This window comes from Talpa europaea (assembly GCF_964194135.1).
Source record: "Talpa europaea genome assembly, chromosome: 1".
Lineage (NCBI taxonomy): Eukaryota > Metazoa > Chordata > Mammalia > Eulipotyphla > Talpidae > Talpa > Talpa europaea.
The window spans coordinates 7826015-7840295 of NC_140073.1; the positions used below are offsets into that span (position 1 = coordinate 7826015).

Sequence of the window (14281 nt, forward strand, 5' to 3'; positions counted from 1 at the left end):
TCAGAAGTCATGACAGGTGAAATCTATTACCACCCTCTAGGGACAGCCTTTTCTCATTCCAAGGGAGGGTCAGTGTTAGGGGGTTCGCTTCTTAAGTTATACTAGATCCTTGTTAGCTTGAAAATTCTTATAGTTGATTGGATTTGACTTTCATAGCCTCAGCTCTGCTGGATCAGTTTATCCCCAATCCTAATTCTCTTCTTTTACTGAAATAATGTTTCCTCACCCTGTTATGCTAACCTCTTCACTCCCATAGCTACAATTCTACAGATTTCCAGAGTTTGTTTTGGGTTTGGATTTCTGATCCTTTGTTTTTTTCTTGATATCCATATATGTGTCACCATTTTAAATTGTCTTTCTCCTTCTGACTTAATTCTCTTAGCATAATTCTTTCCAGCTCCATCCATATTGCTGCAAATGGCATGAGCTTTACTTTTTCAATTGCTGAGTAATATTCCATTGGTAATGCATTTTTTAAGTTTTTTTAAAAAGATTTATTTATTTATTTATTCAAACACTGGGTACAGTCAGACACATGGGAGGGTGAGGGAATTCATCATAGCCAGAGTGGGGGACAGAACAGGCAGACTGATGAAACACACTGCTGAGGGGAGCAGCAGGTGCAGCAGGAGATATCTGCGCGCAGGTAATGCATTTTCAAACACAAGATTTAAACACAAGATTTTTAGCACCAGATTTGACAGATGACTATCTCACAAAATGGAAGATTGCCCACCTACTCCAAGGGGAGTCCTCCTGCACCCAGTGGGGAACACCCAGGGGAGAACGAGACAAGGGACTGGGAATAAGACTTGGGCGGTGGATGGCTGGCCTCTCTCCCCACACCCCAGGGAAAAATCAGCCTGCAGAAAGGGTGGGCGCTAATGGCTGTTGGGCTTTTCACTTTGGACCCGGCTCGAGGGACCCACAGCAGCCCCATGCAAGACACGTGTGAGTCTTCCTACCCCCTGAAATAATGAACTCCCTCAGGCCATTTTTAAGAGTTGGTAACAAAGCAACAGGGATTCCAGGAGCAGATATTACAGAGGACAAAGTGTAAAAAATTGAAGCAGGAACCTGGCATAAAGCAGCAGGAAATGCAGGAAAACTGATTGTGAACAAGGACGGATAACAAACCAGCCAGTTTTGTTTCCTGTATTGTGTGGCCTCAGGACACTTTGCCTAAGTAAACCGGTAAGTCAAGCTCCTTCCTTCCACCTCATTCTCCAAAAAATGACAATGATAAATGTACAAACTATCCCACATTTTATCTTTAAAAGGGGCATAAAATCTCTATTTATTCCCAGGACTTTTGGGTGATTCAATGAGCTAATACACATCAAATCCTTAGAAAGCATATCTGGTACTCAAGGAATGATAAATAAGTGTTTCTATTTTGTGTTATATATTATAATTGAGTGCTCATTGTAATACTACTCAGCCAAAACTCTGCTAATCTCCCTCAATAAGCAGTGAAAAAATTTCATTCATTTGATGCCCCAGGGCCGCCGAGCAGGAGCCGGGCGAGCCCGGGAAGGGAAAGGTAGAATTAGAAGATCATGTGATGTTGGAGTAGGAGGATTTTTCTTAGTGAGTTTAGGATGCTGATTCCATTGTAGGTATAACTATGCAAAACAAAGAATCCAGGAAAGAATTGCCAGAGAAGGAATAAAAATAAGTTTTTATATGAAAGTACCCACCTTGATCCTGAAAGAAAACAAACCAATGGCAACAGCAGCAGCTGAGCAATCTTGGGCATACAACACCCAAAACAATGGAAGTCAGTGTGAAAAAAGCTGAGAGCAACTATAAAAATCCTACCTTTTATGTACTATAAAGCCTTCAATCAAGTAAAAAAAAATTCATTCATTGAACAAATATTTGCTGTGCCTTTGTCCTAGTCACTGTGTGATAGTCTCAGTCTAGACCAGTGAGGAGAACAGACAGAACTCTCTCTTGCCTCTGTGTCGTTTACATTCTTGTAGTGAAAATTTTAGTACAAGAAACACCAAGCTCATCTTATTTCCATTTTGGTAGGTTTAACACAGTGATGCCCCAGTGAAGGGTTGTCCCAGTTCTTGGTTTTTACTGTCCATGTCTCTGACAATTTTTGGAAACGCAAATCTAAGAGCCATGTTTATTTGTTAACAATTTCATTGAGATAGCCCTAACATGTAGATTTTGCCTCCATTTAAGTGATACAACCGGATGTTTCTATATGTAAATATATGTATATATGCACATATCATGTATACTTGTATACGTGCATGTCATTTGTGGCAACAAATGATATGTAACACATATATACCCTTATAGGCTTCCATGTGGTGAAAAGATCACCTAAATAACTTATCCAATGCTTCTTCATAGTTACCCTTTTGTATGTGTGGTGAGAAGATTTAAGATCCTCTGGGAAAACCACAGTACTCTAGTGCTGAAGGTTGTCACCCGTTGTTCATTGTGTCTCCATAACTGCTTCATTTCACACACTTAATCTATGTACACTTGACTAATACCTCTGTATCCCTGACCTCAGCTCCCGGCAACAGCCATTCTACTCTCTGCTTCCATGAGTTTAACCTTTTTAGAGTCCATATAAGACCACACAGCATTTGGTTGTCTGTGCGGGCTGTTTTACTTAGTAGGAAGCTTGCCAGGTTTGTCCATGTTGTCACAAATGCTCGTGCTCCCTTTTTAATGGCAGAATCACAGTTCATTGTGTGTGTCTTATATTCTTTATCCTTCCATCTATTAGGGGCCCAAGTTGTTTCTATGACTCTGTAATTGTGAATAATGCTGCAATGAGGTTGGGAGTGCAGACGTTTCTTCTAGATAGAGATTTTATTTCTCATGGATACATGCGAAGATGTCGGATTATGGGTTTAGGTGGTAGTTCTATTTTTAACTCCTTGTTTTCTGTAATGGCTATGCCAACTTTGTTGACTTTTTAAATGCATTTTATATAGTGACTAGTATAAAAACTTGTCTAAAATGAAATTATCTTCTAGTAATTAAAAAATACACATATAGCATATGGCATACATAACTTGTTGCTCCCTGTGGTATGATCACTACCATAGTAACAAATAAAATCCAACTGATCACAGAATTGCTTCTTTCCTTCGTGCAGGATGCAGGCCTATGGCTGTGGGAAGAAATAACACAGTTGTGACAAAATTCATCCTCCTGGGATTTTCAGATCAGCCTCAAATAAAGATTCTTCTTTTTGTGCTCTTTCTGGGCATCTACCTCCTGACCCTGGGCTGGAACCTGAGCCTCATCACCCTCATCAAGATGGATTCCCACTTGCACACGCCCATGTACTTCTTCCTTGGTAACCTCTCCTTCCTGGACATTTGCTACGTGTCCTCCACGACTCCCAAGATGCTCTCTGACATCATCACAGGGCAGAAAGCCATTTCCTTTGTTGGCTGTGCCACCCAATATTTTTTCATTTGTGGCATGGGGCTGACTGAATGTTTCCTTTTGGCAGCCATGGCCTATGACCGCTATGCCGCCATCTGTAACCCATTGCTCTACACAGCCCTGGTATCCCATACACTTTGTTTGAGGATGGTGGCTGGTGCCTACGTGGGTGGATTCTTTAGCTCTTTTATTGAAACCTACTCTGTCTATCACCATGATTTCTGTGGGCCCAACATGATCAACCACTTCTTCTGTGACCTCCCTCCAGTCCTGATTTTGTCCTGCTCTGATACCTTCATCAGCGAGGTGGTGAATTTCATCATGGGTGTCATCGACGGAATAGCATCTGTCCTTGTGATCCTCATCTCTTATGGTTACATCGTTTCTGCTGTCCTGAAGATCAGCTCAGCTACAGGTAGGAGCAAGGCCTTCAGCACCTGTGCCTCTCACCTGACTGCCGTGACTCTCTTCTATGGTTCTGCCCTCTTCATGTACATGCGGCCTAGGTCCAGCTACTCCCTAAACAGGGACAAGGTGGTGTCCATAATCTATTCCTTGGTGATCCCTATGCTGAATCCCATCATCTACAGTCTTAGGAACAAGGAGATTAAAAGCGCCGTGAGGAAAGCTGCAGCAAGGGCTCACGTTCTTTCCCAAGGGCTCTCATTTTTCTGCCGCTGAGCAGAGTCAGTTGTGAAGATTTTCAAGTTGTTTTGGACTGATTGACCTACACAGTGATGGGTGTTAAGCAGGTTTTCTCTTCCCTACCTTTCCAGATTCCCCTAATCAATTAATGTAATGACTCCTGGGAAACAGTTGGACCATAATTAATTTCTGGAATGAGTAGCATTGTATTGCTTGGGATCTTAAATGCTCACTGTAGCAGAAATCTTCACCACGATAAAGTCTGAATAACTTGGGACATCGAAATAGAGTTTCAGTCCCCAAGAGCTAAACATTGGGGAAATGTTCGTCTAGCATACAGCGTGGTGATTCTTCAGGTAGGGCAGGAATGAGAGTATAGTCACCGAGGAAAGGTGTTCTTTTTCTAAACAGAGTTGATTTCTTTTCTAAGTTTTGCAAACGCTTCCCTTCACAGGCAGACACACTCTCCTATGTGAGATTCATGGCCGTGTTGATTTGCAGAGGTAGAGTCCAGCTATTTAGTTATATTAAGGCAGGACAGAGATGCAAAACTTCTGGTTAGGGTCTTAGTGACTGAACAAATGGGCCAACACCATTCACACAACTGCAAAAATTAGTCAGTGAAATGATTGAGACCAGGAATCATTATTTCAACCCAAAGTAACAGTTTTCTAATCTACAAAGTTTTTCAGGAAGCGATGGAAGAGGCGCATACCTTCCATTGGAAAGTTTCCCACCTCTCACCCATTATCTATGAACTTCTAGAAGAGAATTTAGCCAAGGAAGAAGAGAATGGTTTTCCCTCCACCTTTATTTGCAAGTTGATGTGTCCTTGAACTGGCATTAAATACTAGAATAAATTTGCTCTGCTGTGGCCTGTCTTGGGGAGGCCATAATTGAGGGAGTAAATAAGTATCTACCTGTGTGTCCAGGGCAAGTTACTTGGTCTCAGTGTGCCTCATCTCCTCCTCTGTAGAACAGGAATACTGAGAGTTAATAATCCATAGTGTTAATGGGAAGAATGAAATGAGCTGGTGTATGAAACCCTCATTGTCTGCTGCATGTGTTCAAGATATGTATTATTATTCTTCATTATTATTATCCTATAGTACTTTACACATGTCCATGTTTTCTCTTTGAGCCAAAGGGATGCAAGACATTTCTTTAGTGTGGTAGAAACTTTGATGCATTGAAAAGCGGATCAGTGGAGACCAAAGCTAAGAATACTTAAGATTGTTTGTTCTCCGGCCATCGGACCCATGATGCTCATCTCATCTCTGCTATTTTGTAATTATCTAGTCTTAACTGAGCTACCTACAAGCTCTGTTTTCCTAATCTGCAAAATGGGGATATTTATTCTGTCTACCTCAGAATTAATACAACAATTTAGTGAAGCTATGCATGAAGAAGACTTTGCCCAGTTTTTGGTTTATGGCAAAAAATGCTGGCTGACATAATCAATTGGTCAAGTGTTACTGTGCTAAAAGGAGACAGAGCAAGAAGCTCTGGCCAGTCTACTCAGATTGAGACATCTAGGAAGGCATGCCCTTTCTCCCATCTCTCCCTCTTCTCTGCATTTAAGAAGCAGTCCTTAGGGAAACAGGAAGGACTCAGTTTATGGGGGTGGTCGTAAGTGGAAATGATAGCTCATGCCAACACCATCAGCTACCTGGGTACCTCACTCTCTTTATTAACCAGTAACCATTTCCCCTTCACCTTTTAAAATATGTTTTCCAGGGCCTCCCTGGTGGCGCAGCGGTTGAGCGCTGGGTTGCGAAGCTGCCCGCGGCCTCTGCAGCGCTGGTTCGATCCCCAGCTGCTCCCCTGCCACTGGAGGAGGGTCCCACATGGCGCGCAGACCTCTCCTGCTGCCCGCTGTTGCCCTCAGCAGTATACTTCGGTCCTTCTGCCTGTTCTGCTCCCTGCTCTGGCTCTAGTGAATTCTCTCACTCTCCCGCGCTTCTGACTGTACTCAATGCTTGTTAAATAAATAAATAAATTAATTAATTAATAAATAGATACATAAATAAATCATTTAAAAATAAATACATAAATCTTTAAAAAAAAGTATGTTTTCCCGTGATTTATGCTGTTTAATTCCCTTTGCCAGTGTATCCTCCCTTCTCATGCTCCTTCTCCCTTTCTAATGTTGGCTAAGACCTTCCACATGTAATACTGCTCTTGGGACTGTGCAGGTATGAGAGTCCCCTCTGGTCTACACGTAAAGTGTTGGGGGGAAACGATGCCCTGAACCACAAACACAGGTTTCATGGATTCTATGCCCACTCCAGACCAAGGAGATCCAAGTACTAAGGACTACAAATACATCATCTCATCATCACCGAAGGGAGGGTTGCTGGGAAGTGAGAGTGGCGTGGAGGAGCCAGGTTTGGTATATAAGCAGACGCGTGGGCCTTGGGGGCTCTCTTGGCATTTGGCCAGTTTTCAGCGTGTTATTGGGGTTCCAGCTCATCAGAACTGGTAGGACACATTCACCAATTTACTTCCTTCTCTTTCTCTCTGAGTTATTCAGTTTTTCAGATAAATTAAAATGTATCAGGAAAGCTGTTTATTTTGGCTTCTGTGTATGTATGGGTCACTGAACTTGTGTTTTCAGGCATCTCTTACACACTGAGGCTGAATTTTATTTATTTGCTTATTGATTGATTGAACTTTTTAAATTTTCTACATTGCTGTTCATTTTTGGACAGTATCTGATCTCTCTCCTCAGGCATGGTCCCCGTAGTTCCCCCACCCTCACAGCCCCTATGACCCACCCCCACAGCCCCTGTGTTCTTCCCACCCCAGTATGGACCCTCCCTTGCCCTCCGTTCTGTGTGTGAGGCTGAATTTTTAAACTGGGCTGTAAGTACAGCTTTGGAATAAAAGCAAAATGTGCTTTTATTAATTTTGACTGTATATAATTTTATACATATAAATATTTATTATATTTATAAGACTTTAGAAACATTTGCAAATATGGTTGTGTGTAATCAGTAGGTTATAGAAATTAATGAAATAACCATTTCAGCCAGCCCTCTACTCCCCTCCCCTCCCCTTTGGTAACAATCAATTTATTCTCTTTATCTAAGAGTTTTGTTTTATTTCTGTTACTTGCTAAGTTATTTTAGACTCCAATTATGGATAAATCATATGGAATTTTTAGTTTTCCATTTGACTCATTTCACCTAGCATAATATCCTCCAGGTCCATCCCTGTTGTTGCAAATGGCTTTATGTTATTCTTTTTTATGACTTCATAGTATTCCATGTACACGAATACTACATCTTCTTTATTCATTCATCTATCAGTGGATGCTTAGGTTGTTTCAATATCTTAGCTACTATAAATAATGCTACAATGGACATAGGTGTGCAAACATATATAAATTTAAGATTTATTTTTTTATTTATACAAGAGCCAGGGAACAGGCCAGATGTGCGGGAGGGTGAGAGGATTCACCAGAGACAGAGCAGGGAACAGAACAGGCAGACTGATGAAATACACTGCTGAGGGGAGTAGCAGGCGAGACAGGAGAGGCCAGCTGTGCCCTGTGGGTTTCTCCCTGGCCAGCCGGGTATTGAACTCGTGCTGAGAGGCTGTGGATTGTTTCATAGTGTGATGAAGTGTAATGAAGTGTGATGAAGTGCCACCAGGGAGGCCCCAAGAAAACTTTCATTGTAAGTTGAAACTCACTTTCAGCAAAGTAAGTGATAGTTAAAGAACAATTTTGTGTAACCATCACTCAAATGAAGAAATGAAATGTTGCTAGCACTTCAGAAGTCCTGAGCATTAAATCCTGACAACCTAGTCCTTTGACCACTAAAGTTAACCACAATTCAACTTTTATGGTCACCCCTGGCTTTTAAAAATATTTTAACAACTTGTGCATCCATAAATAACATAGGTAATTTGCCTGATTTGAACTTTATTTGCATGAGACCACATTATTGCCATTATTTTGTGTCTGACATCTTTTGCTTAACATTATGCTTGTAAGGCCAATCCATTCTGTTGCTTGTAGCTATGCTTTGTTATACTTATCACTCTGCCATCCCATTGCAGAATATAGCTCCTTTGCTCATCCTCATCTTGATAGATATTTATATTGTTTATTCTTTGGAAGTTTATGAAGAATGCATTTGTGTGAGGCCAGGCATTTCAAGAAGCAGACACCAAGACAGGATTGAATATGCAAAGGTTTTAGTAAAGGCAATTTCTGTGAGGAGAAATGTGGAGAGAGTAGGGGAAGATTGGGATTGAGGTCAGACCATGATGCAAGCTGGATCCTGAGTGAAGGAGAGAGGGAAGGGAGGTTGGTGGAAGCCCAGCCTTGCCCTGGCCTCTGTGTTGGCAGAAATGGATGGAAAGAGACTAGTTTAGTGTTCAGGGGACTTTGGATACTAAGATGGTGTTTGCTTCTTGTTCCAACTGCCATTTGCTTGTTGTGCATCTTAAGGTTACCATGATGCTGTATTGCTGTATTTGAGGCTCAGTTTCTGTTGCTCACTTGAGATTTTATTGTCTTTCTGGTGGGGCTATTGAGGCTTCCAGTTCAGAGGATGTACATAAAGGTTATATTTGAGGTGTGAAGCTGTACTCCCCCAAAACTTGGAGCACTGTAAGCCAATGGTGAGGAAATAAAAATTTGAAAAAGCTTATATGTAGTTGTGGGCACAGTGTGAGTGCACATTTAAAGGGGCATTTAAAGAATGGGGACTCTTGGGAATGGATGTGTTGTATGTCATGACTTCATGCTGACACATGCTAAATAGAGAAATACAGAAAAAAATGAAGATATGAAAGTTCAAATGAAGGTTTTTTTAGAGGTGAAGTGGGTTTAGTATTCCATCTGTGTGTCCATCATCTATCTATCTATCTATCTATCTATCTATCTATCTATCTATCTATCCATCCATCTATCATCTCTCCATCTATCCATCCATCATAGGAGGCTGAGAGCTCAGATCTAACATAGAGATCTCTCCTCCCCTGTGGTTTATGACCGTCCAGATATGAGGGAAATAGTTAATCGACTTACCTGAATGATGAAATCAATTAAAAATTTTTTTATTTGCATGTCCAACAGACCTGCTCTAATGGAAAAGTGAGTGTGTTGGAAGGGGAGGGGCCACTGCCTTTGAGAGTAAGTTTAGCAGAAACGAACATGTGGGACAGTCCATTCTAGGCACCCTCCACTCCATGCAGGGGTGATACTTTCACATGATATCCAGGGATGAATCTCTCTGAGACAATGGAAAATAATACTCTGTATGGGGTAGTAGTGGCTAATCCATTCAGATGGAGAAACAAGGGTTTTATAGGAGCAATTGATTCAGACAGAAGAGAGCTGGAGGGAAGTGTGTGATAATCCCGGAGCGGCTGACCATGAAATGCAGGGGGACCGAAGTGGTGAGTGACTGGTGTGGCCAAGATCAAGGGCAACACTAAGCAGGCAGTTCAGGAGACTGAGACTAAGAGAAGTCCTGATTGGTACAAGGACCCCACATTCTGAAGGTCCTACACAGCTGAAAGAGAAATGGCTACAAAGGGCAGTGTCCTTCAGTTTTTATTTGGCAGATTATTTGGTGGCCGGGGTGGGAGTCCAGCAGGGTTATCTTGGAGAAAGTGTTAAAGGAGTAGACATCAGTTTCCAGTAATTGACCTTGGCTCTACTTAGTGTATTGTTCTGGACCTGCCACATGCTAGTAATAGGGTTAGATGGCTGTTCAGCTTCAGGGCTGTTTGTTGTTGAAGGTGGAAGGCAGAGCAGGTAGCCTGGGATCTGAGTGGCCTGGTTCGGGATGGAGATCTGCCCTCATTTCCTGTGAGGCTCGGCAGGTCTAGCTAATCTTCTGGGACTCAATTCCTCATCTGGGATACAGGGTGGGGCTGTATTACTGTGCTGCAATGAGTGTAACTAAATGCCTTGGTTCCCAGGACATACTAAGCACCAAGTGACAGGTGGTTGCTGTATTACCTGTGAGAATAGGTCGTCCTGGGGACTTCTTTTTCCTAAAATATCTCTTCATCCCCCCGAATATCCATGGTGTGGTCAGTAGATAGAGGGCCATGAAGAATGGGGAGAGGAATCTGGCAGGAGGATTCTCCATTTTCAAATATGCCCACTGGAGATCTCTTGTGCCTAAACCAGAGGTGGAGGTAGATGCTATGGGTCATTTGAGTCTCTGGGGGTTTGGAGAAGTAGGTTTCCCATCATGAGCTAGTAAGACACTTTCTTCTTCCCTAGTACTTTCCACAGGACGTCTTTGGTCTCTTTGTTCCTCAGACTGTAAATGAGGGGGTTCAGTATGGGAATCGCCAGTGAGTAGAACACAGTTACCACATTGTCCCTGCTCAGCGAGTAGCTGGAGCTGGGCCACAGGTACATGAAAAGTGCCATCCCGAACAGCAGTCACCACCATCAGGTGTGAGGCGCACGTGTTGGAGGCATTCATCCGGCCTTCTGCTGAGCGGATCTTCATGACGGCGGCCACGATGTAGCTGTAGGAGATCAGGAGGATGAGGAATGATGTCCCTCCAATGGCCACCACCACCAAGAAGTTCACCACCTGACTGAGGAAGATGTCAGAGAAAGAGAGTGCCAGGACAGGTGGGAGGTCACAGAAGAAGTGGTTGATGACATTGGGTCTGCAAAAATGGAGTCGAAATATGGAGCGGGACTGGGTCAGGGCACTCAGGAAGCCACCCGCATATGCCCCAAGCACCAGGTGTGTACACAGGCCCGGGGACATGATGGCTGTGTAGAGCAGGGGGCTGGAGATGGCTGCATAGTGGTCATATACCATGGCCATCAGGAGGAAGCACTCGGTGAGGCCCATGCCCGCAAAGAAAAAGAACCTGGCCGCACAGCCTAGGAAGGAGATGGTCTTCTGCTCCTGGAAGAAGTCAGTGAGCATATTGGGAGCCACTGAGGAAGAGTAGCAATTGTCAATGAAGGACAAGAGGCTGAGGAAGAAATACATGGGCAAGTGCCGATGGGGGTCATCTCTGATCAGTAAATGAGTGCCAGGTTAAGCCCACGGTCATGAGGTAGATGGCCAAGAAGGTCACAAAGAGGGGGACATGGAGTTCTGGATGGTCTGAAAATACCAGGAGGATGAACATGGTCACAGAGGAGCTGTTCCCGGCCCTGGCTGGGGACATGTTTCTCCTGGATCACAAGGAGAAGAGGCAGATTTGGGGTCATCACGGAATCTACTTGACAGGTTGGGTCACCAAATAATCACAAAATGCACAAGAAGGAGGGCAGGGCACTGCACAGACTGACTTAATGCTGATTCCTGCTCTCTCTTCCTCACAGATGGCAATCGTAGAGACTGTCTTAAATATTTGCTTTGAAACATAGCATGGGGTGGTTGACATGAGCTTTAACTTGAGGTTCAGACTCTACCATCAGCAACTGTCTCCACCATGGAGTGGCTGTGTTCCTCTGGTGAGGTAGCTACCTGTTCCAGACTTCAATTGCTTAATCTTTAAAACAGTGACAGTACCCACTTCACATAGGTAAAGTGACACCTAGAAAGCACCAAGAGAAAGGTGTTATAAACACCATTTTGTGTGTTCCAGATAAGCCACATCATACCTGAAATAACTCTTTATTTAACTTTATTCAAATTTTGATACTGGAGTAAAGGAACTAAATCCAAGAATATATTGTGAAATAATCACACATTTAGACTGTCTTTGATGCAGAGTATCAAGCCAGATGCATATAGAGATGCTAGTTGCCGAATAATAGATCTGTATCATCAATAATAAATTCAGCATCTACTATCTACTAATATATAATTATCTAATAATAAAACACTAATCCATCATTTATCTTTTAATAACACATTTATACTATTTTTTAATAGATTTATTTATTTATACAAGCACTGGGTATAGTCAGAAGCGCAGGTGGGTGAGAGGATTCACCAGAGCCAGAGCGGGGAATAGAACAGGCACACTGACGATAGTCTATTTTCAGTCTATTCTATCTACCTCTTACGTTATAGTGAATCTCACAAATTCATTCTATGTTTCAAAATAGAAATTGTTATTTTATGCATTTCGAAGCAATATGTGAGAACAGTAATTTGAGCAATACACAACTGTGAAATATTCAAGCTAATAATCACGTCCAATTTCCAGTCAATGCAAAAAAATCTTGAAGCTGAAAATCACAACATTGCATCTCTTGCAATAACAGCTCTTAACATTCTGGTGGGTATTTGTATCCTAGCAAACATACCTCAGTAACTGACATCCATCTCAGAAATCATTCCAAGTCCGTAGCTTCACAGTTTGGGAAGCATCACGTTCCCCATTTACTATGAATTTTTAATGTCCAATTTAGAATAGCCACTTCATTTTATTATCCCCAAATTTTCAATTTTTTTATACCTGTTACCAGCCAAGATCTCATGGACTTCTAAACTTTCTTCTTGGAACTTGCACAGAGAGATGCCCTTGGAATTCGTGGCCACGTTTCTTTTCAGCAGCTCCTGCCACAGATTCTTCATCACTAAACTGCACAAATTTATATATTGAGAGAATGGGAAGCCTCTTTCAGCCACTGCCACACCACTTACTTGTGCAGCGTCTCAGGATACCTTACCCCGCTCCCACGCCGGTCATGTGACTTAAGCTTTATCCCATGCGGCCACGTGAAAGGTGTGTGGAATTCCAAGAACCAGGGGAGGATTCTTACCCACAGATAAAAGGAAGGAAAGAAAGGACAAAGTTTGGCTTCATCTGCTGCATAGTAGAGTCCCCTGGAGAGACTGGGAGCTGAAACATACAATTCTGCTTGCCCCCGTTTTGTGTGAGGTTGGCCATTGACTGAAGTAGAGGCTGAGTCTGCATAGAAAGCCCCAGGGTAATTGGGGTTCAGGGTAATTGGGGCTCAGGGAAATGGAAAAGGGGGGCTAGATAGAGTGAGTTATGGCTCTGGGTAGGCCTCAGGACAAGCCTGGTTCTGCTTCTTGCCAACCAGGGGGTATTAGACACCTCATTTAGGAGTTTGAAGTTCTCCTAAAAGGAGGATGGCAGTGACTATTTAACAGAGCCATGTGAGGATTGCTTAAGATCATGTGTGAAAAGTTCAAGGGCCTTGCGGCAGGACATGAATTGGGAGTGTGATTGCTATTAACAGCAATTATTCCTTAAAGAATCTTACATAATCAAGTCTTAGGTGGACACACTCCTCCTCTGGTGGTAGGTTGAAGTTGCTTATCTATAGACAGGAACCACGTACTACATATCTTAACCATGTACCACAAGTGTTTTTAAGAGTTTTGGGAGTGAGGTTGAGGAATGGAATGTTCTAGAACATGAAATGGAAAGTATCTTAAGGACTGTATGGGGCACTTACATCTGCTCCATCTGAACTCTGCTCATGACGAGGTGCCTCTTCCCTTGAGAGAGAGAGGAAATCTTCACTTTTCAGCAAGCTCAGGGAGGCTGGGTTTGTTCTGAGTCTGGACTCCTTCACCCCTGTGATATAGGTTGGTCAACACCCATCTTACAGAGCTGAAGCCAGAGGATTTGAGAGGCTCAGTGGCTTCATTGGATTCATAGATCTTTTGTGACGAACTCTAGACTTCAAAGTTATGGTGAAGTTAGAATAATAAGGCAAAGTGAAGTACCTAGAAGAGTTCCTTACACACTCAGGAACTGGTGGACTTGATTTATGACTCAGCTCACTTTTCATCAAATATCTGCAAGAAAATGTTAAGTTTTATAACTAAATTTACCTAGTCTGAACTTAACAGATGTGGTCGGTGATGGGAGAGAAAAAAATGGATAACGACAAAGAGAATCTCCACCAAATTGGATTTGCTGTGGGTTGTCTGTGATCCACCATCTCTCCTGACCTAGGCTCTGTCCTTCACCCCATGATGCTTCCTCCTGTCATCTTTGAAGAAGCCTGGTGTCCACAAATTCTTATTCTTGCATGTCTCTCTTTCATCTGAGTGCACAAATGACTGGGAACTGAAAGAAACCCTCTCAATGCAAGGTGAGAATTCAAGCAGTGTCAAGGCATGAGTCAGAAAAGAGAAGGAGGGTTTTAGAGGTGAAAGGTCCCTGACATATTTGGAAAGTCTGCTGTGGAAAGTCTGTCCTTCCAAAGTACTAATCAGACTACTCACTAGTAACTGAGGCTGTGTTCAAGGGCAGAGCAATCCCTCCAGAAGTTTCACTC

At 42.7% G+C, this 14281-nt stretch overlaps 1 protein-coding gene and 1 pseudogene across 2 annotated transcripts; one reads left to right on the forward strand and one right to left on the reverse strand.

Annotated features, from left to right (window-relative positions):
• Window positions 1-3141: 3141 nt before the first annotated feature.
• On the forward strand, window positions 3142-4107 carry LOC311169100 (olfactory receptor 5A2-like; the record flags this gene model as incomplete). The annotated part of the gene is made up of 1 exon (XM_084230819.1): window positions 3142-4107. The coding sequence occupies one exon, from the start codon at window positions 3142-3144 to the stop codon at window positions 4105-4107; it is 966 nt and encodes a 321-aa protein (XP_084086945.1).
• Window positions 4108-10294: 6187 nt separating this feature from the next.
• On the reverse strand, window positions 10295-11238 carry LOC311169822 (olfactory receptor 5A1-like; annotated as a pseudogene). The gene has a single exon. The product of its transcript is annotated as an olfactory receptor 5A1-like (transcript).
• Window positions 11239-14281: the final 3043 nt, after the last annotated feature.